The sequence below is a fragment of the Schistocerca nitens genome, chromosome 6 (assembly GCF_023898315.1).
Source record: "Schistocerca nitens isolate TAMUIC-IGC-003100 chromosome 6, iqSchNite1.1, whole genome shotgun sequence".
Classification (NCBI taxonomy): Eukaryota; Metazoa; Arthropoda; class Insecta; order Orthoptera; family Acrididae; genus Schistocerca; species Schistocerca nitens.
This window is the reverse complement of record NC_064619.1, coordinates 644,730,828-644,755,174: the sequence shown is the minus strand read 5'-3', so window position 1 is coordinate 644,755,174 and position 24,347 is coordinate 644,730,828. Positions and strand designations below refer to the sequence as shown.

Below are 24,347 nucleotides of genomic sequence, written 5' to 3'. Positions count from 1 at the left end.
TGTCCGATCAGCCGATTCTTGGTCTGATTGATCAACAATATGTAAAGTAAGAGTTACCAAGTCTTTTCTGAAGACATTTCTATCATTTGGACACAGGCCTGTTGTCTTAAAACCGCCTAGTGCTATGTTTTGTGAGCAGGAAATGATAGTATTTATACAATAATCACGAGCCAGCTAAATTTTTGGTATGTGCGATGTCCATCCACTAAAAGAAAAATTTGATTCTGATCCCTTTTTTTCTACTTTTGCACATTTTATGAAATGTTCGTCCCATCGAAGAAAAGGTATTGATGTTACCCGTCCATTTGTCGAGCAGCTATCATTTTTGAGACATCTTTCATTCTGCTGTACTTAAATATTAACACTGAACGTATGGATTCCCCTCCTGCGCTCATCGCAAATACACATTTCGTTGTAAGACACCTTTTTCCCCCTTGTGATTGTGCCGATTCGGTTATGCCTTTAGGGGCAATTACTTTAGATGATTTGTGAACTGTGGTTAATGCAGTTTCATCCGCTTTATATATTTGGTCAGCAGTAAAGAAATGTTCATCTAGTATCTCCTCATATTTATCACAAAACTCATTTGTACGCTCTGTATTAAACCTCTTCCTTCATGCCATCGATGTAGCTTAGGCAAATCGCAAGGACAAAGTGGGATGATCTTTCATAAAACTGTAATACCATTTCTTACCGACCATCTTTTTTTCTTTATTGAAGCGATGCGCTAGATGATAATTTTTAATACGTTAGTAGGCAAGTTTCCTTAATTCACTAATAGTCACTCCGAAGAAGCGAGACCATAAATTAATGATGCGCTGTAGTAATTCATTTACCACATCTTCTGCTGTTATATTATTAGGTCTTTCAAATTTTCATGTTTTATCTAAACCCTTCAAATGAATACACTGTGTAGGCTTTGGTACATTACGTCTTCTACATGCTTCAATTAAACCAGTTTCACCATTCCAATGTTTCAGTAAAGCTTAGTCCATATCCTCCTGCTTCCACTTATTGGAAGCTCTTTTCTTCATATTCGTCAGCTGAAGCAAACAATTTCTAGTTGATATGCACTTTCCATCAACGCTTAAATCGTACCGGTACGATTAACGAATTCTTCACAGATATGACTTAAACAGAGATATCTCTACCATTTGAAACCAAAACAACTGGCATAATTTCTAGCATTTGCTTACGCTTAAATGAATGGCTGAGTACCACGAAAACAGACACGATACAAAATAATTACGTTATCATGATATTCTTGTCCGAAACTGCTTGCAACCAATCAAGAGACTGTAATAAAAAAAGCCAAACAAACTTACTTTTTACTTATTTTTCTTTGCGACAGCCAGTGGTCCGCTCACTTTTTTGTGCCTACTCGCACGACTATTTAGTTCAGTTTCACGCTACTTAATGTCACATTGTATAATCCTGGGCTCAGTTATTACTAGCGTACGACTTACGCTATAAGTACCAATAATAGGAGTATAGGTCTTACACGAAAACATTTTGCCCCTGTAGACTACAGAATATTCTCTCGTGACTACAGTTTTCAGACCCGTAAGTTCATTTATAGCCAGACCAAGCTTTCGTTAAGAGAATATGGGTGAACTAAGAATAGTGAATGAAAGATGCTCATTAACTGTAGCTCTTTAAATTTTCCCGCTTAAGGAACGAAATAAACCGCTGGGAAACCACGAACAGCCTTCTGTTATTAGTAATTTGTTGTCATCATACAACATATGATACGCAGTAATAACAAATTAAGTGTTAATCCAGCTCAAAGACATTAGGCCGTACATCACTTGTGATGTAATAAATTCCTAATAGACATAAAAGAAGAAAAGTGACACATGCATTTCCGAAAATATAATGCACTCTGCACATATAACTGTACAAAACACACCACTTCAAACTAAGTTTAAAAAAAAATATGTGTGTGAAATCTTATGGGACTTAATTGCTAAGGTCATTAGTCCCTAAGCTTACACACTACGTAACCTAAACTATCCTAAGGACAAACACACACACACCCACGCCCGAGGCAGGACTCGAACCTACGCCGGGACAAGCCGCACAGTCCATGACTTCAGCGCCCTAGACCGCTCGGCTAATCCCGCGCGGCTCAAACTGAGTCTCGTGCTGTTATCAACAGATTTTTTTTTTTCGTGTATCTGTTGTGGTACCCGATGAGAACCTAAACAAACTGATGGCATTTCGAAATGCAGCCGGTGGGCGATAATCGAACGGTCTTTATCACTTGCTGCGTTTACGTGAGACGAAAATTGTACTGAGGTAATCGTTTTCCGCTGTCCAGTTTACATGTTAAGGCCTGAAGCGGCTTCGCTAGACCGGTCAAACATCGGCTTTCCGATCGCAGTTGTTTTCCACACTTGAGCTTTGGGAATCAGCTGTTCCGGTTTCTGATTTATCCAATACAATGGCTGCTTCCTTTCAGCTAAATATCGGAGGTCGGCAACTTCATACTGAGTCTAGTATTTTCACTTCTCCATTGGACAGAAAATCACACCGTCCAGATTAGCCGAAAGTTTTTAAAAAACAACTGACAATGGATGAACGTTCCGAAAACTGATGTGCGTGTACACGCGAGTGAAAGTCGAGTGTGGAAGAGGAAATCCGGCAGCCGGAACCGCATTTCGTGAAGCGATATTGAAGTGTTTACATGACCAACCACAAGTGGCATTTCGAAATCTGTTTTTGAAAACGGGATTGGGATCCCAGTCCAAACGAAGACAATGGTTCAAAATTCTTTCTTTCTGTTGAAAACGACGTCCTCCTGAGTAGTCCTCGCCCAGAGATCCGAATGGGGGACTATTTTACCTCCGGAATATTTTACCCAAGAGGACGCCATCGTTATTTAACCATACAGTGAAGCTCAATGCCCTAAGGAAGAACTATGGCTGTAGTTTCCCCTTGCTTTCAGCAGTTCGCAGTACCAGCACAGCAAGGCCGTTTTGGTTAATGTTACAAGGCAAGGTCAGTCAATGATGCAAACTGTTGTCCCTGCAACTACTGAAAAGGCTGCTGCCCCTCTTGAGGAACCACACGTGTGTTTGGCCTCTCAACAGATACCCCTCCGTTGTGGTTGCACCTACGGTACGGCTAACTGTATCGCTCAGGCACGCAAGCCTCCGCATCAACGGCGAGGTCCATGGTTCATGGGAATTTCAAAATTAAAACAAAAATATGGCTCTAAGCACTATGGGACTTAACACTGAGGTCATCAGTCCCCTAAACTTATAACTACTTAAACCTAACTAACCTAAGGACATCACACACATCCATACCCGAGGCAGGATTCGAACCTGCGACCGTAGCAGCACCACGGTTCCGGACTGAAGAGCCTAGGATCGCTCGGCCACAGCGGCCGGTAAAATTAAAACCCTTTAACTTTTTGCGCCATGGTAAATAGCGGCGTGCAGTGACACCAGCAATATTTGGGTGTATCCAGACGCAGCTTTAGTGATGCCCCTGGAGTGACGTCATTGCAGCTGCGCGTAGAAACCTGGCACAGGTGTCGGTTGAGAGACGAGTCCGCAGGTGGCGCTGAACGTGCTTACGGATCGGCTCGCCGGCTGGCGACAGACGGCGGTCGGCTAGTAGTAAGGAGCGGAGTCAGTACCTGTCGGGATGCGGAACGGGAAGGTTCTGGTGTTGGTGGCGGGACTGTTGGTGGCCTTGAGCGCCTTGGCTCGCGGCCGCGTCATCTCCAGGTGCGAGCTTGCCAACGAGATACTCCGCCACAACGTCTCCGTGGGCCTCGTCAAACACTGTGAGTACCCAACCACCTTCGTGCCTCGGTCCTGCCGTTGATTCTCTCTCTCTCTCTCTCTCTCTCTCTGTGTGTGTGTGTGTGTGTATGTGTGACTACCACCTGAGCTGGACTCTTGCAGAACTACTTAAACCTAACTAACCTAAGGACATCACACACATCCCTGCCCGAGGCAGGATTCGAACCTGCGACCATAGCGGTCGCGCGGTTCCAGACTAAAGCGCCTAGAACCGCTCGTCCAATGCAGCCGGCCTGACTTTCCAGATGTCGGAAGTGTCTAAGCGTAACGCCATAGGACATAGAATCCATATCGTTGCAGTGTTCCGACAACTTAAGTTTCCTCTGTCTCAGACAGTACTCACTTGAAACGTTCGAACGATGCCACCCTGTAGCCTACTTTAAATTTTTTACGTAGTGTGGATTAGTTACATCCAAACCTTTTAGCTGCATTTATAATGAAGATCCATTTTGTATTAGCTTCTTAGTCTCCTCTAACGTTTTAGAAGCGAACGGCGTGGAGAACGTTTTCCCTCGTAGTTTCTGTTACATGAAGTAGTCTTCTTAATACTGAATCAGTCGATGTGAAATAGTTAACTATAAATTAAGGTCCATTAAATATGTTAAACATACACGTTCAGTATTAAGACCGAAGAAAGAGAAGATCAACGTCTTGGGGCGAAGGTACGCATTTGGCCATTTACCCCAGCTAGTTCGTAGTATCTTTGCCCCCTGACGCCTTCCATATCACCTGCGATATACAGTAACATGTTAAACTAACATTTAAGCTTAAAGTGTGAGTTAGGTTATCTACCTACATATGAGGTATTGGTAATTAACTGAGATTTTGCTATAGCAGACAGTCAGCCATCAATTACACGGTAAATACTTAAGAGTCTTCCATCACAGAAGATCGCAGCTGAAGACGCAGTGCTGCCACACTACACTCACAAGTAGGAAAACCCTTTGGCCTGTGCGCCCCTTTGTCCCCGCCTGCCATACAGCTTCTTATAATCCGCACTTCTGTGTGGAGGAAGCAACAATTGATTTTAAAACGCTGATCACATTATGTGTAGTTTTATTTTAAATAATACACTAACGTATTTTTAATCTGTTACTCGTAGGTACAGTGGCAAACGGCGATAAGAGTCGCATTTTTGCCCATTTTTGGAAATGGATTTCACGCCTGAGACATTTGTACCCGAAACTATCGTGACAGATCGAAATCGTCATGTGTAGAGTATATAATGTTATATGCCATTTTTTTCTGTGATACAAATAAGAACACCGAAGAGGGCGAAATTGCCAGATATTTAAATCATGAAATAAAGTTAATTTCAAAAATAAAAGTCTACGCGAGAAAATCACTTCCCTCAAGAAATTTACAGCAGTTGGGACCTATAAATACCAGAGACTATTAGGTTGAATTCCACATGGGGGAGTGGGGTGCTAATCCCCATGCTGGCGTTTCCAAATTACATTTTACGTGGTTTCGCTTAATCGCGATAACTTCGTGCTGGTAACGGTAAATTTACTTTTCAGTTCTAGAAAATAGTTGGTGTAATGAATGGAATTTATTGTAAAACGTGTTAAAATCGGTACTACGTATGACCGGCGGGATGGTTGCGTTGTGCTAGTCAGAGAAAGACAAAAATAAACAAATATGAAAAACAACGCATGCAGTCACAAATTTTCGTGTTCTGTTATGTTACACGGTACATTTCGGACCATATGGGTCCATCATGAGGATTCGAAATACATCGTGCGATTTAATAAAGAACGAAAATTTATGACTAAAGTCGTTATTCATACACCCTGCGTAATGAATACAATCACGGCCATAACGGCAAAATATCGACAAACCTGAAAGTATGAAAGATGCCTTTAAAAAAGTTACGATTTGCTTACAGGGTAAAACTCAACGAGAAGCTGCCCCCGCTCTATCCTTGAAGTGTGACAGTGTACCGGCATGTTGTAAATGAATGTCGCGAGCGTTCATAGGAAATTATGACGACGAAACAGATGATCTGCGTAGCCAATTACGTAAGCGTGCTTCCGTTTCCATCGCGAGAGAAAGATTGTTTTTCACGTAACAACAATCGTAACATACTGGATGCTAGAGAGAGATCAAATTGAAGTGTCGGAGAAAAGAAGTTCGCTTGCAGGGGAAACCATAAACAGACAAATAATAAGTAATTCAAGGAGTTTTCATTAGGAGTTTTGGCACACCTTGGCGTTTACGTTATTGGGCAAGGGACGCATTGAACAGGGTGTAAAGGAAAATGAAACTTTCATCTTGGAACCTAATCTAGACTTCGGGTTAGACTACAGATTAGTATATCACCACAAAGTATATTCCGCGTTTGAGGCTAAGTTATTAATAACTTTTGAACTCAGACAAATGAAAAAGTGCTGAACAGATCAATAAAAGGAACTCCTGTAAGCGGCAAAAGAGCAAATGAACAAAGGGCTTTCCACATAGCGCGAGTAATTCGTCCAATTGCCTCACCAGAACCAAGATCCATATTCAAGAGGAAATGACTGATACGATTTCAAAATGATAGATGTAAATCTGTTTTTTATATATATCGTCAATATGCGCAAAAATTAGACTATGAAGAAAAGACCGTGCACAATATAGGATTAATTCGTGGCTTAGCGACATGAAGACGTATCTAGTTCTAGTGACAGTGGTGTACGCTAGAAACAATGCTGCGGAAACACGTTAAGTGCGGCAATGTCTCAGATCTAAACTTTTACCTTCTAAATTTGTTAATAGGAGATACGAGGTTGGATTTAAGTATTAGGAGGAGGAGGAGATTAGTGTTTAACGTCCCGTCGACAACAAGGTCATTAGAGACGGAGCGCAAGCTCGGGTGAGGGAAGGACGGTGAAGGAAATCGGCCGTGCCCTTTCAAAGGAACCATACCGGCATTTGCCTGAAGCGATTTACGGAAATCACGGAAAACCTAAATCAGGATGGCCGGAGACGGGATTGAACCGTCGTCCTCCGGAATGCGATAAGTACTAGGTTTAACGTCCAATCGACGAAGACATCGGTAGGCACAGAGCAAAAGCTTGGATTGGGGCGGTTTATGAAACGAAACCTGCCATCTCCGTCTGTAAAGGGCCACACTGGCATTTGCCTTTAAGCCGTTTATGGACACCATACTAAACCTAAATAAGGTTGGCCGAAAGGGGTTTTGAATTCTGGTACACGCAAATGAAAGTCGAGTTCGTTACCTCTACGTAATCTCTGTCGGTAACAGCTGTTAATGCGGCAGGTAAAAGCATACGTTCCTGTAAGAGTGTCACCCGTACATTGTGCTCACACAACAATGCTGAAGTAGACCTGATTTCGTGCTTCAAAGACCGCTCGATCATTTACAGATCTCCACGCGAATACTGTCTCAATCACAAATACAATGAAAACCATGAACTGTAGCTCTTTAGCGTTCAGTACTGTACGCACGGAACGGATGATATGGTAAACAGGAACTGGCATAATACGAGGGCAGTTCAATAAGTAATGCAACACACTTTTTTTCTCGGCCAATTTGGGTTGAAAAAACCGGAAATTTCTTGTGGAATATTTTCAAACATTCCCGCTTCGTCTCGTATAGTTTCATTGACTTCCGACAGGTGGCAGCGCTGTACGGAGCTGTTAAAATGGCGTCTGTAATGGATGTGCGTTGCAAACAACGGGCAGTGATCGAGTTTCTTTTGGCGGAAAACCAGGGCATCTCAGATGTTCATAGGCGCTTGCAGAATGTCTACGGTGATCTGGCAGTGGACAAAAGCACGGTGAGTCGTTGGGCAAAGCGTGTGTCATCATCGCCGCAAGGTCAAGCAAGACTGTCTGATCTCCCGCGTGCGGGCCGGCCGTGCACAGCTGTGACTCCTGCATTGGCGGAGCGTGCGAACACACTCGTTCGAGATGATCGACGGATCACCATCAAACAACTCAGTGCTCAACTTGACATCTCTGTTGGTAGTGCTGTCACAATTGTTCACCAGTTGGGATATTCAAAGGTTTGTTCCCGCTGGGTCCCTCGTCGTCTAACCGAACACCATAAAAAGCAAAGGAGAACCATCTGTGCGGAATTGCTTGCTCGTCATGTGGCTGAGGGTGACAATTTCTTGTCAAAGATTGTTACAGGCGATGAAACATGGGTTCATCACTTCGAACCTGAAACAAAACGGCAATCAATGGAGTGGCGCCACACCCACTCCCCTACCAAGAAAAAGTTTAAAGCCATACCCTCAGCCGGTAAAGTCATGGTTACAGTCTTCTGGGACGCTGAAGGGGTTATTCTGTTCGATGTCCTTCCCCATGGTCAAACGATCAACTCTGAAGTGTATTGTGCTACTCTTCAGAAATTGAAGAAACGACTTCAGCGTGTTCGTAGGCACAAAAATCAGAACGAACTTCTCCTTCTTCATGACAACGCAAGACCTCACACAAGTCTTCGCACCCGAGAGGAGCTCACAAAACTTCAGTGGACTGTTCTTCCTCATGCACCCTACAGCCCCGATCTCGCACCGTCGGATTTCCATATGTTTGGCCCAATGAAGGACGCAATCCGTGGGAGGCACTACGCGGATGATGAAGAAGTTATTGATGCAGTACAACGTTGGCTCCGACATCCGACCAGTGGAATGGTACCGTGCAGGCATACAGGCCCTCATTTCAAGGTGGCGTAAGGCCGTAGCATTGAATGGAGATTACGTTGAAAAATAGTGTTGTGTAGCTAAAAGATTGGGGAATAACCTGGTGTATTTCAATGCTGAATAAAACAACCCCTGTTTCAGAAAAAAAATGTGTTGCATTACTTATTGAACTGCCCTCGTAGATAACAGCATCACAGGCGCTGCAAAAAGACGAGAGACAAAACAGATAAGCAATAAACATTAGCAGGAAGTTAGCCTACACCGATCATACTCTCTACAAATGCAATATCCCATATCTCACAAGGTATATATGAGCCGGCCGCGGTGGTCTCGCGGTTCTAGGCGCGCAGTCCGGAACCGTGCGACTGCTACGGTCGCAGGTTCGAATCCTGCCTCGGGCATGGATGTGTGTGATGTCCTTAGGTTAGTTAGGTTTAAGTAGTTCTAAGTTCTAGGGGACTGATGACCACAGCAGTTGAGTCCCATAGTGCTCAGAGCCATTTGAACCATTTTTGAAGGTATATGTGTTTTAGTTGCGGCCTCCTGCAAGAATGTGAGACTTAGCGGCAAAACGTTAAGCATCAGTCGATTCACCTAGAAAACGTACGAACTGGCAACTCCTTGAGATACGCTATTGCCTCGTTGCGAGCGAGTACTCGAAAGCTAACACAATCGGGAAGATCAAGGGCTTTGGTGACACACTGATCTACTGCATAGCTCGGGGCCTAAGGCTGAAAGTCGATAGTTTGGTTGTCATTACGCAAGTCCGATAGTTTGGTTGTCAGTACGCAGAGTCACTGAATGTTATGTTACGAGAACTAACACGGATAGTTAAAGTAACGACTGATATAGCCTACCATAAAAAGTTAGGTAGGTTTTACTTTGCTTTGAATGGTACCTTCTACTTTTGAGCTATTTCGACTCCGCATTAGTTTCGTATCATAAGAAGTCGTGGTGACGCATACTGGACGCAGTTCTTCGTTCATAATGAAGAAGAGAAACACTTAAAGAGAACAGCGTTCACCCTGGTAAAGAATATCTCTGTAATTTTACTTTCTCATATGCTTATCAATGATGTCTTTGTATTTCACCACATTTATTACATTTAAAGTCAGAAAAATTTGAATAGTGAAAAAAACTACCATTTACATATACAGAAATGAAGATTAGTGCTTCTTTGCGTCTTATTGTTTTGTTTGTTGTAGTGCATTCATATTTCTTTTAGCACCATCTGACGAGTCACCGTTCTGTTTTCTTCATACTGAACATCAAATGTGGTTGAGATATGCAATTATCGATAGTTCGTCGAAGTAGTAACCCTGCTGTGACACAGTGTATCTGCATGTATTGTATGTATTATAAATCTTTGGTACATGCCGTCATTATATTGTGATTCAGTATACGCGTCCCATCGTAATTTGCTTTTTATCACAGACGGTGATGGTCTCCGCCAGAACGCGTTAATATAAGTGATGCATTAAACTGGGAGATAGTCTGGACAATGGTTATAAACTGTCATAGGTTCAGCCATTTGACGTATTCACACTTCTTAACTCGTTGCCAGCTGCCTCTCCTGCATTTTACACATCTTTCCCAAATCATGTTTAGCTTACCGGAATGGCAAATATGGTTTGGAATAAGAATATGTACACTTCTTATCAACATTTTAGTATCGTCTATATAATAATTGCCTACGCTTTCAAGTCTGCTCCGATAATTTATCGAGCGAGGTATCGCAGTGGTGAGACACTGGAGTCGAATTTCGAAGGACTGAGATTCAAATCCTAATTACGCATTCCGTGGTTTCCCTAAATTGCTTAAGGCAAGTGGAGGAGTAAATTCCTACGGAAAGGACACGATCGATTTCCTTCCTCAATAACGACTTCTGTTCGATCTCTGATGATCTCATAGTTGAAGGGACGTCAAACACTTAACTTCCTAACGATAACTTCTGTTCTCTATCTACTTGAATACCCTCCAGGAGAGTGAATTTATCATGAACAGCATACCTTCCGCGAGGGACCATAGCTACTTAGCCAAGAGTCAGTTGTTGACGCCCAATGCACAACATTGTACTTAGAAAGGGAACACCAAATCGATACAATATTTACGACACTGGCGGTTAAGCAAGACGGCAACATCGACCACAATTAATGGTTACAGTGCCTCTGTGTGATGTCACTTCTTATTCCCGTGAAGGAAGTATATTCGCGGTACGCTTCGCGGCATGTGAGATGTGTTCGTGAAACCAGCCAGACGTAGGCGAGGACAAATGGGATATCGCCTTTCTTTCAACAAAGAAGCTGCAGCAATTGTATAAAACTCTGCATTGAGCTGTACTTGCTTTTGCCACACATAGAGAACAGACAAATACAAACATCTAAATACTCGAATGCAGTGCAATAAATTGAACTCATTCTCGAAATAAAGTAAATAAGTAAAGATTTGGCTGTATAGGAGTGCAACTGGGATCTGGACAGTTGGTGCGTTGGAGGTTTGGTCAAGGCGATGACTTTATCGATGAAAGTGAAAGTAGTGATCGGTAAACACCATTAATATTCGGCTATTCGACTACTCTTTATACAAGGCAAAGGAAAGCGTATAGGACTTTCTATGCGTTACTACTTATACCTTTCAATTTCGTTGAAGAAATCATAGACCATCACGAATGAAGACGTGCTAGATACAGAGAAAAACGTGGACTGACGTCGATGATTCTTTATACAAGACGATGATGGTGACGATGACTAGGCAGCCCTTTCATCAGTCACATTTGTCCAAAGTTTCATTGGTATAACGGTGCAGCGATGTGAAAGCGTGGCAGTCAGTGATGTAGTATCGTCGGATACCACGTTGCCCCTGCTTGTGGCAGAGGAATATATGAAACGATGTCTACTTTAGGAAAAGTGCAATAAAGGATAATCTGTCTTTCAGGACGGCCAAGAGGAACTTTAAATTATCCAAACCAGAAAGGGATCTGTACATTTGGAGTACTGGGGTACAGGTCAATGAAAGGTCAACACAACCTGCCTAGACAAATTTAATAATGCATAGGCCTACAGAAAATAGATAACGATCCACGACGTTAATATACGAAGGTGGAGCATTGAAGCAGCAATGGAGGCAGAACCAAAAAATTTTAAAGCATCTGCCGGGTGGATGTATGCTTTCAGGAAGAAACATGGTATTGTATCGCGAAAAATATCTCGTGTTACTACAACCAAAAATCAACGGTAGGTAACGAGACAGCCATACTTACAGCATAAGAAGAGTTTAATTCTGACACCACAGCTATTATGGATACGGTCGGCACAGAGAAACTATTCAATATGAATCAGAGCGGCTTTAATTTAGAGAAGAAGTTCGACCGCTCTGTTGTCAAAAAAGGAACGAAACACGTCGACAAAGTCGTGCAGACCGTCAATAACACGATACACATCTACACAATAATGCTAGCCGTATCTGCAGATGGACACTTTCTGTCACCGCTGTAGTTTTCAAAAATTCGACCGGGACGTTTCGACTGTGAGTCAGGCAAAGTTTGTTTCACGCAGGTAATAGTTTAGCAGTCGCCTCATCTTCTGGATGAATCAACAAGGAACATTCACGAATGTCTCCACAGAAGGTGTTCTCGAAAATCGTTCGAGAAGACAGCACAATACTTTTAGTCGTAGACTCGTTTTCCGCTCAAAAAGGCTTGTCAGAGCATCAAGAACGCGGAGCAAAAGTCACTGCGGTTTCTGTACTGATTATGACACCATCAGGCGCAACAAGATAGTTCCGCGTAATCGAGGGTTTTGTCCGCAGGTTTACCAACTCCGCGACACTTCTGGGCGTCGATGTGAACTTCAGCTAAGGGTACCAATAGCCTCCAAATGCGCTCTTCTTTACAGGCAGTTATGAGGACCAATATTTTGGTCGTCTACCAGTGGGCTTGGTACCGAAGTGGCTACACCAGTGACCGGGCAGATGACTTTCAACATGTGAAATACTGTTTTTACTGTTTTGTTATTGGTAACGTGCTTTGATCATTGTCTAAACTGTTGCATTTTATGTAGAGATTCACACATGCAGTGTAAATGAATGTGTCATTAAAGAAGTAGCCTAGCGCTGTTGTAAAGCTGACACTGTTAAAGTGAACTACATTTCTAGGAGCTGCGTAGTTGTTCAGTGCGATTGGCATGATTACATTGAAAATCGAAAAGTTTCCAAAATACGTTGACCCCCCCCCCTCCTCTTTTCTCGTAACAACATCCTGCGAATGGGAGGGCTGTATTTGTCACTACGTCGCACAGTACTTCGGGTAAAAAGGCGGCTGCAACGGGGTTGGGCGAGGGCTAACGACCAGTTTAAAAACGATATGTTCAGCACGTCATAACTGCGTACGATCAGAATTACGACCCAAATTTTCGCATAGGGTGGGTTGCTAAGGCGGTAATCTTTCAAGTATGCTTTTTTCCTCCTTAAAATATGAGGTCAAATTGTTGTTTCCTTTGGATCTTTAGATTTGTGGTTTAGCACTATACCACTGAGCCATCAGACCACAAGTGTACCCAAAGCTGTCATGGCATCTGAAAACTATTTCGTTGCCTCAGCACTTTTCACTGCAGGAAAACGCCATTTGAATCGCCATCACCACAATTTTCAGCCACCTCGAACAAAATTCTACCCACAATCCCAGAAAATAGTGAAAAGGCAGCTTGTAATTGGGAGGACAAAAACAAGGCGATTCGCCGACAGTAAAATTACAGTGCTTTGTGGAACAGGAACATATTCAAAATTCTTTTCTATATTATAACAAAGTTTGACTAACAACTCTTTCATCCTACTTAAAAAACAAATTTTCATATACTTTTTACTGTGTGCAAATGCGTCGACAGAAACAAGCACGTCAGATAATTCAACACTGCCGTAACAATTTGATCTAATCGCCTACCTAATCTTACTACGAAAGCAAAGACCCGACGAAACCATTTATGAACTATAATAGTTTTAAAAGAATAATCACTTCCCTATTTCTTAATATTTCATTATGCATGAAAATAAGACTTACACAGAAACTGATTCAGTTACAGATGTTACCTATTCAAAGCTTGACCAAAGATACCAACGAGTTTTACGAGGGACGTGCAATGAGTAATGCAACATTCTGGGCCAGTTTCGGTTGAAAAATGCGGAATTTGTTATGGAACATCGTGGAATATTAACACTTCGGCCTCTTCAGTTTCATGAAGCTCCGACATGCGGCTGAGCTATACGAAGCCTTCAAAATGGCGAGTGCAACAGAGGTGCGTTCCAAGCAGAGATCTGTCATTCAGTTTCTTCTGTCGGAAATCAAAAGTATCGCAGATATTCATAGCCGTTTGCAGAATGTCTCCGGAGACCTGGCATTGAATAAAAGCGCGGTGAGTCGTTGTGGAAGGCGTCTGTCATCATCGTAACAAGGTCGTTCAAATCTGTCAGATTTCCGCATGGTGGACGGCCCAACACAATTTTGACTTCTGCAGTGTTGGAACGTGCGGACACTCTCATTCGAGTTGATAGACGGATCACAATCAAACATCTCGCTGCCCACCTGCACTTCTCTGGTAGTAGTACTGACACACTTGTTAACCGGCTGGGGTACTCAAATGTGTGTCCTGGGTTCCTCGCCGACCAACAGAAAACCACGAACAATAACGAAGGACCATCTGCGCGGAATTGCTTGCGTTACGAGTTTAATCGTCACAATTTTTTGTTGAACATCGTCACAGGTGATGAAACATGGGTTCGCCACTTCGAACCCGAAACAAAATGGCAGTCCTAGGTGTGACGCCACACCACCTCTCCTCCGAAGAGAAAGTTCAAAGCCGCACCCTTAGTTGGTAAAGTCATGGCGACAGTCTTCGGGGACCCTGAATGGGTTACTCTGTTTGATGTCCTCCCTTATGGTGCGACGACCAACTCAAGAGTATTGTGGTACCTTCTGGAAACTGAAGAAACGACTTCGGCGCGTTCGTTGCCACACAAGTGCAAACGAATTTCTCCTTCTCCATGACAACGCATGGCCTCATCCAAGTCTGAGCACCCGAGAGGAGCTCACAAAACTTCATTGGACTGTTCTTCCTCATCCACCCTACAGCCCGGACCTTGCACCTTCAGACTTCCATCTGTTTGGCCCAATAAAAGATACACTCCACGGGAAGCACTTGGCTAAAAAATGGCTCTGAGCACTATGGGACTTAACATCTGTGGTCATCAGTCCCCTAGAGCTTAGAACTACTTAAACCTAACTAACCTAAGGACATCACACACATCCATGCCCGAGGCAGGATTCGAACCTGCGACCGTAGCGGTCACGCGGTTCCAGACTGAAGCGCCTAGAACCGCACGGCCACAACAGCCGGCACGGGAAGCACTACGTGGGTGTTGGGGAGGTTACTGATGCAGCTTGACGTTGGCCCCCACGTCGACCAGTAGAGTGGTGACATGTGGGCACATTGGAGCTGCAAGTAAGATGATGAAAGGCTGTCGCATTGAATGGGGATTGTTGAAAAATGGGGGTCTGAGGCCAAAAGAGTGGGGAATAATGTGCTGTACTGGAGTCCTGGATAAAACCATCTAGCTTTTTGAGAAAAAGTGTTGCATTAGTTACTGAACATCCCTCGTATGCCTGCATTTATATGTAAGCTTGTCAAAGAGAGAATTTCACTTAATTTCTCGTTATTCAGAACCGGAAAATTAAAGTGGCGGTGCTAATTGCGTGTGTGGCTGGCGGATGCATACACTTCTTCTCATCCACTGCTTACGTTATCTGTGCCTACCGATGAGTCTCCCACTCAGGACTAGGTGCCATTCTCTTTTCCGACGGTGTCCAGTGGTGAATGAATTGAAATGAAATAAAAAACAAATACACGCGTAAGAGACAGTTTCCTCTTCTGCTTGTAACTATTCTAAAAAATAAAGAATTGTTTTTCCATGTGACTTATAATTTTTCGTGTTGTGAGAAAAGTTTTCAAATGTAGAATTAAAAGATATGCAGAATGCATTAGAATTTTACAAACCGCTACTCAAAAGACAATGAAAAATGAGTTACCTTACCGGCCGCTGTGGCCGAGCAGTTCTAGGCGCTTCAGTCCGGAACCCTGCTGCTGCTACGGTCGCAGGTTCGAATCCTGCCTCGGGCATGGATGTGTGTGATGTCTTTAGGTTAGTAAGGTTTAAGTCGTTCTAAGTCTAGGGGACTGATGACCTCAGATGTTCCATAGTGCTTAGAGCCATTTTTTTTTAGTTACCTTACGGGATCCATCAACCATCAGCTTCAGGTCGTCCTTGTATTATTTTCCTGAGGGCCGCCTCAAAGTGATTATCTTCTCTGCTTTGAAAAAGATAGTTTCCTTTCTCCAAAAGCATTTGCTACAATTTCACGCCTTCATCCATTGGTGTCCTAATTCTGTACTTTTGTTACTATTATCTACACGGACTGACTGAATTGTCCCTATCGAAAGAAATGTCGATCAGCTAGTTTGCTTCTGAATTGGAATGACCGTAACGAAGCTCCTTTGCAAGCCATGAACACGCTTACAGTTCTGGACACTAGTGTTTTGGCACCGGTACATACGCTGTCTACGGAACCGTGGTGAGTCACTTCACAGGAGCTTAAAATTGTATTGTTTTGACTCCGCGCCGGCTGCAAAGAATTCCTGATCGACCGTTTGTTTTTGAAAAAGGTTCGACTGATACTGTAGTGGATCAGTTTCCAGAATCATTCTGTAAAAAAGAAAAAAAAGAGGGCATTCTGAATAAGGTTTCAGTCTGCATCATTAATGGAGCAAAACAATGTCCAACGTGACGACACCATACACGACTCGTAGGAGGATATTTTCAGCATAATCAAATTCTGGACGAAAACTGAATCTTTATAAACTTCCTCTAAGATTAAAACTGCGTGCCTGACCAGGAATCGAACTGGGAACCTTGTCGTTTGCGGGCAGTGTTCTTACCGACTGAGCTGTGCAAGTAACTAATGAACCGCCTGTGACCTCCCCTTCTCTCTTAGCCCCGTTTCTTTCGTTGATCTTTCCTCTTCTTTCTTCCTTCTTCGTACCGCGGCTATATCTCAGGGTTTTCAATGCAAAATTGTAGTGAGAAGGGGGCACACGTGTGTGGTGGTTCACGATATCGTGGCGCTGTGAGGGAGCGTCACTGGTGCGTCTGGTTTGAGAAGACTGATGACTTTAAGTACGAACATTTCTCAAAAGAAAAACAGGTATGTGCTCTCTTTTCTTTTAAAACTATCAATAGTAGCGTAGCTAGTACTACTATCTATCGTTCTACTAAACTGAATGAGCGCGACACCATTGATGAAAAACCTCGACAGAAGTTTATTAATCCTAATTAGCTGACATAAAAAAAAGACTCATCCCATCCAGAGGTCACTCACAGTTCGAGTAATTCTATCACTGTCCGTTTATGAGTTGCTAAGCAACATATCAACAAGTTGACTGTGGAATGATTAATATTTGTCGTATCCCGACAGTAAATCGCTTCTCGCTTGCTTTAAACATCAAGACGATTACTACGCCGCTCATATAAGTCTTTGATAGTTATTATCAAGCTAATGTCCCTAAACTGCGATTAATGTTCTGAATCATACACGTTACGATAACGTCCGATATCCAGCCACGCACCTCAAACTCCGCGCCGATATTTGAGAATTCGCGCGCGATTTATTTGCACCAAAGTCGGGCCGTGGTTCCCCAGAATAATTTTTAAATCAACTCCGGGTTGTAAATTAACAATTATATGCCCATTCATGAAAGTTAGAGCAGATCCGCACTCGACGACTACTTGATCGCGCACTCGAGCAACACGGAAGTCTTTGTTCTTACAAAGAGAAAACATGTCATGCATAATGCAACAAGGTGATTTGCTATGTGAAAACATATTTATATCTATGTCATTAAAACTCATAACCTATTAAATGTTGTACATAATTAAACTCTTTACTCTCTAAATAATTAACAAAATTTATAAATGAATTACATTTATAAAAAAAATCTGAAGTTGATATGACGTCATGGTTCACTACTTGTTACGACTCCCCTACACTCACGTGACGCTAGATAGATCCGACTATACTGGACATACTCATGTAATGCTACACGCCGTCACAAGTTTACTTCAGACAGTATCTCTCTCCTACTTTCCAAATCCTCAGTGCTCGAAATTGGAAACGGTTGGCAAACAGAACACTAGAGGTAACGGGATGTAACTGATGTAATAACTCGCCCAGTTTCCTGGCACAGTCTGTTTCTGTAATCCATCAACAGCTAGCGACAAGATTGTAACATTCGGAGCTTCTCATCACAACCAATATCGTGACGGCAAGACGCAAACGGTGAGCAAATGGTGCTCGTAACGCATAACACAGAATGATGAAATACCGTTGGCTTGTTTTCTGCGGATTACGTAAATACGTCTGCGCGCACGTAGATGCTCAAGTGTCAGACTGATATCTTCTTAAATGAAACTACTGCTGTGTGATGACATAAACTGCAAGTTTACCATTTTACGATGTTTCAGATGAGCAAGTGCAGTGTGTGTGTGTGTGTGTGTGTGTGTGTGTGTGTGTGTGTGTGTGCCCCTTCGTTTAACACGAATCGTTTTCATCTCCTACAGGGGTCTGTCTGGCAGAGAGCGAGAGCTACCTAACTACAGATCGCGTTGGTGAAAATGCAGATCTGACTTCAAATTACGGCATATTTCAGGTAAATATCAGGTAAAAAGAAAGCGGCCATGGGAAAATTATAACGTTTAAATGGTTGTTTGTATGCATTATATTTTACTGTTGTCTGCTAACAGGTGAAATTAAACTGGCCAGGTGGTGCACTTTAAGGAATGAATGTTAAATACGAGTACCTCAGTAGTATTGTTAAATACCTCAGTAGTTTCTAAGACTGTCTCACCTATTCATGTTTAAATCATTTACGCGCTTGATCATCATCATCTTTGTTATATTCATCTTTTACACTGACTTTCCTGCTTTAATTCTCCAGACTTTTTTGTGACCTGCCTAAAATCGGTAATCACTAATGATATCGACTGTAAGATTTCTTCTTTCCATATTTCCCGTCCTCTAATATCACATGGCCGGCCGCGGTGGCCGAGCGGTTCTAGGCGCTTCAGTCCGCAACCGCGCGACTGCTACGGTCGCAGGTTCCAATCCTGCCTCGGGCATGGATGTGTCTGATGTCCTTAGGTTAGTTAGGTTTAAGTAGTTTTAAGTTCTAGGAAACTGATGACTTCAGATGTAAAGTCCCATAGTGCTCACAAGGGAACCTCCCCATCGCACCCCCCTCAGATTTAGTTATAAGTTGGCACAGTGGATAGGCCTTGAAAAACTGAACACAGATCAATCTAGAAAACAGGAAGAAGTTGTGTGGAACTATGAAAAAAATAAGCAAAATATACAAACTAAGTAGTCCATGTGCAACATAAGCAACATCAAGGACAACTTACGTGCAGGAGCGCCGTGGTATCGTGGTTAGCGTGAGCGGCTGCGGAACGGAAGGTCCTTGGTTCAAATCCTCCCTCAAATGAATATTTTAATTTTTTATTTTCAGACAATTATGTGACGCACATGCCGTCACCAGTGTCGTATAGAATATATCAGATGTGTTTTCCTGTGGAGGATTCGGTTGACCTATGACCTTGTGATCAAATGTTTTCGGTTCCCATTGGAGAGGCACGTCCTTTCGTCTACTAATCGCACGGTTTTGCGGTGCGGTCGCAAAACACAGACACTAAACTTATTACAGTGAACAGAGACGTCAATGAACGAACGGACAGATCATAACTCTGCGAAAAAAAAGAAGAAAATTTTTCACTTGAGGGAAGACTTGAACCAAGGACCTCTCATTCCGCAGCTGCTCACGCTAACCACAGGACCACTGCGCTCCTAAGTCTACAATGTACATGAAGTTACTTATCTTGCACATGGACTACTCAGTTTGTATATTTTGCTTATTTTTTTCATAGTTCCACACAACTTCTTCCTGTTTTCTCGATTGATCTGTGTTCAGTTTTTCAAGGCCTACTCACTGTGCCAACTTATAACTAAATCTGAGGGGGGTGCGATGGGGAGGTTCCCTTGTCAGAGCCATTCGAACCATTTTCTAATGTCACATGTGTAGAAGGGCGGCATTAGTGCTGGGTTCCCCTCTAAATGTACAGAAGAACTGGCTCCCCAATAAGCCAGACTGTCTTGCTAGAACTTCGAACACTTTGAGAAAGTGAGAAGAGAAAGCAAGGTATTACTGTTATGGCATACAGAAGAGCGAGTCAGTGTTGGATGACAGAAATTTTTGTTGCAGATAAACCAGTACTGGTGTGGTGATTCTCGCAACCCTGACAAATGTGACGTGAAATGCGAAGGTAAGCGACCTGTTCGTCAGCGCTGAGCGTTTGCTGCTCAGCAGGGATCACTCCACTCCATTCCTCTTTAAACATCGGAGTATACAGTGGTGCGATTTCCAATAATTACTTAAGACTTGGGGTGAAAATTAAACACGCTGTTAAAACGTAAAGAGCCATGGGGTAAATGAAATGTTTAGCGTATCGGGATGGGTGTACAGCGTGCGCTCTCCTTTTGCAGATATGCTCAACGAAGACTTGTACGACGACTTCGAGTGCGCTCTGAAGATCTACCGCAAGCGGCGCTTCTCAGCCTGGGACGGGTGGCGGAAAGGCTGCAAGGGTGTCCACCTGGAGAACGTCTCCACCTGCTAGACAGGGCGTGCGGTGGCCAAGAATTGCCGAGAGTGGATAGGCGCACTTCAGACCCGCCGTGCTGCAGTGGTTGTTTGGCTGTGGCCTACTATAAGCTACTGCAGTCAAGTTTATGCATTAACGAAACTGTCCCTGAAATAACAATATTCACTAAATAAACATAATTAAATGAATGTTACGTAACATACTGTATCAATAACGTATTGCAATATCATAGCGCCTTGATTTTGCCGAGAAAGATACATTGCAAACACACCACCGTACGTAGATAAATACTGTAGTTATGCGGCGGCGCGGTTCTTTCCCTCCCATTACGACGAACCTTCACCTACCTGTGAACATTGTCTCAGCAGATAATCAATAGGAAAGCCGAGCGAAACCTACTGTACTTCGACGTGAACCAGGCTGCAATTAAAGTCACTAGTCTACGTTTCGGGAGAAAGTTTTCACACGAAATGAAAGGTTGAAAATTCTGTCCTCATCAGTCCCCTACAACTTAGAATTACTTAAACCTAACTAACCTAAGGACATCACACAACACCCAGCCATCACGAGGCAAAGAAAATCCCTGACCCCGCCGGGAATCGAACCCGGGAACCCGGGCGTGGGAAGCGAGAACGCTACCGCACGACCACGAGATGCGGGCACTTCTGAGGTCATCAGTCCTCTAGAACTTAGAACTACTTAAACCTAAGTAACCTAAGGACTTCACACACATCCATGCCCGAGGCAGCATTCGAACCTGCGACCGGAGCGGTCGCGCGGTTCCAGACTGTAGCACCTAGAAACGCTCGCCCACCCCGGCCGGCTAACATCGATTTCCTGGGCGACTTCTCTTACTTGACTTGTTCGCACTCATGAACATTTTATCGGAAATATCGAGTAATTTATCCTCAGACAAAACGCTAGGACGACCACTTCTCGGTGCATCTGTCACTGAACTCGTTCTTCGAAATTTGTTCATCAAATGTCGCACAGTATCGCGATGTGGGAGTGTTGTCTCCGGGAAAACTGAATTAAATGTTTTACAAACTAAAACTATGTATTTATCGTCAGCTTTGAACACTTGTCCGACTAAGAAAACACGTTCTTCAATGGTTAGCATTTTAACAGTGACAAAAACGAAACAAACGAACAAAAGAACTAAACTTAAACGTTCACGTCAACACGTAACGACACACACCAACGATACTACTGACGCTGGCTGAGATGAACGAAACAGTGGAATGTTGGGAGAGTCCACTTGAAGGGAAGTAACCCAGCCAGGCGAACAATCATACGGCACGCGCGGCTAACAATCATACTGCACTGCGGAGAGACTTTTTGAACACCACGTATATCCTTGGAGACCGTGTACACCCCTACATGCAATTCTTATTCCTTTGAACGACGGCGTCTACCAGCAGGACAACGCAACGTCTCACACAGTTTGCAGTATACGTGCGTAGTTCGAAGAGCAAAAGGATGAATTTGTCGTACTCCCTGGCCACCAAACTCCTCGGGTTTAAACTCAATCGAGAATCTGTCGAGCCGCCTTGATCGGGCTGTTCACACCAACCGAGAAACCTGGTGCACTGGTCATGGCACAGAAGTCGGTATGGCTCCACATGCCTCTCCGTATCTTTCAGAACCTCACTGACTTTCTCCCTGCACGTCCGTGCTGTAGAAGGCAGTTAATCAGACTTCTGACAGACGCTTACATTAATGTGACTGGACCGTATATGTCTCTCTTATGGTATACTAACTATGAAACGTCCCCTTAGAACATTTATACATAACTGTGCTTAAACTGACGCACAATATTTTTTAGCGCAACGCAATCTGACTTTCAATAATCTCTACAAGAGAATGGCCCTGACTAACATTGAACTATACTTTTCACAAATCACTAAATCACTTACCTCACAATAATCTTCGTTTCTCCCACTACTGCAATACAGCAAGCGCCACTACTGCCAGCTAAATAAAAGATTCAAACTATGGAAGGCACTAACTACTGATAGGGATAGTTAGCAAATGAAAGATGTTAATAGAGAACAAACAATGTATTTACCTTGATATCATCATATATAAATATAGCAGTTCATGACAAATTTCAAAACTCCGCCATCTCTCTCCCCACATCCACCACTGCTGGCGGCTCACCTCCAACTGCGCAACGCTACGCGCTGTTCACAGACACTACAATGGCGAGTATTACAACAATGCAAAGCAGCCACAGACTGCACACAGCACAGCCAGTGATTTTCATACAGAGGTGGCGTTACCAATAAAAAAACCTAAACAGCCTACTTACATAACATCTCGACAATAACAGTATAACTTCGCAACTGCCACTCTTTCATTTTTATACGCAATGATTAGAATCTTATCCCAGACCATTTTGTCAGATGTGCCAAGGTTTACTTTCGAATTACCATTGCTTGTCAGATGTTTCATGAGTCACTTTGACGTAATAATCCGAATCAATTGCGATTCTTGTTTCACTTAGTAGTCACTGAATTTCTAATTCATTACTTTGAACAGTGTCTAAATCATGTCTGATAACAGGGCCAATTATAATACATTCAGACTAGACTACCCAATATACCCTTACAACAGGATTAGTTATATTGTCCCCAAAATGTAAAAAGCCATCCTATAAAAAATCATTTCACAATACACAAAACGAAGACACTAAAATAATCATCAAACCAGGGTGTACTCATGGAGCTGAAATACTCATTATAAACAGAAACAGTGAAGAAATTCAACATACCATGGAAAGTAATAAGGAAAATTTTAGGTTCGATTGTACTGAAGAAGGAACACATCGTGGGTTTACTGCAAATACCAGTTAACTCGGTTTCAGCAAGTTCTGAAAAAAACTGGATTTGTAGTTTCTTCATTAAGCCACAAATGTCATAATAGGAATTGTTACACTGCAGTAATCAACTAATGATGGTGTGTAGAAAATCTTAATGCATAACTGGCTACCTAGTGTATTATTATTCTTTAGTAATTAACAGAAAATGCAAATATTGCGCCAGTTGTATGGTTCTGGCAGACATCATTGATATTTTTGCCAGCTTGAACGAAGTTATATTTTGTAAGAGGTCCATGATTCAGGAATTTGTTGCTAGCGCACTCGAGCAGATGAAATTTCGATGGATTGCTCACGCGCTGCCTGCGATATGTAAGCTATAAGAGAATCTCAGTCCAGAGAGCAGTGTTGTCAGCAGTAGGATCTGTGTGTCAGTAGGAGTAAGTAGTAGCTAGCAGTCTGGTGTATGGAGTTGGCTGGGCCGGTCGTGTGGAGCGGTGGCGGTGCCTGAGCATTGTAGTATAAGGTAAAAACAGCCTCGCGCATATGTAGTAGTGTTATATCAAGTCCCATGTAAATGTTTTTGAAAAATATCTTAATAATAATCTTTCTTATAAAAATTAACTTTTGACAATTATTCACCTCAATTTAAAGAATTTACTAATTTCTCCAATGCATGGTCATCCCGATTATTGCAAAGAAAAATCAGTTGTTTCTTTGATACATGACAAATCTATCGGCCAGCATTGCACAATCTTATAGGAGCAGATATATACGCGTTATCCGGCGACTTAATTGAGGTAAGAATTTTCAATTTATTCAGTATGATCTTTCAGGGCCATGACGCAGCACTACCGACGTCCAATTTTACCAGTTTACATTCAGTCAGTCAATTATTGAAAGGTTCTATATGAGTCAGATTTTTTATTAGGAGGTTAGTCACATTGTATTATTGGCAGGTGACGAAATTTATTTATTGGGAGGTTACGCTAAATTTGGAAGGCTATATATTTATTATTATCTGTTGGGTAGTTACACTGAATGTGAATGAGATATAATTATATGGATTTTTTTGTGGGGAGGTGGTTGTTGTTGTTGTGGTCTTCAGTCCTGAGATTGGTTTGATGCAGCTCTCCATGCTACTCTATCCTGTGCAAGCTTCCCATACAGTAAAGCTGCATGCCCTCGGGAAAAATTACGGCCGTAGTTTCCCCTTGCTTTCAGCCGTTCGCAGTACCAGCACAGCAAGGCCGTTTTGATTAGTATTACAAGGCCAGATCAGTCAATCACCCAGACTGTTGCCCCTGCAAC

General features: G+C 42.9%; 1 protein-coding gene across 1 annotated transcript; it reads left to right on the top strand.

The window, feature by feature from the left end:
• The first annotated feature begins 3,609 nt into the window (after nt 1-3,609).
• LOC126262737 (lysozyme c-1-like) lies at nt 3,610-20,416 on the top strand. Its single transcript, XM_049959545.1, has 4 exons — nt 3,610-3,796; nt 18,125-18,213; nt 19,819-19,879; nt 20,100-20,416. The coding sequence occupies exons 1-4, from the start codon at nt 3,655-3,657 to the stop codon at nt 20,231-20,233; spliced, it is 426 nt and encodes a 141-aa protein (XP_049815502.1). The 5' UTR covers nt 3,610-3,654; the 3' UTR covers nt 20,234-20,416.
• Nucleotides 20,417-24,347: the final 3,931 nt, after the last annotated feature.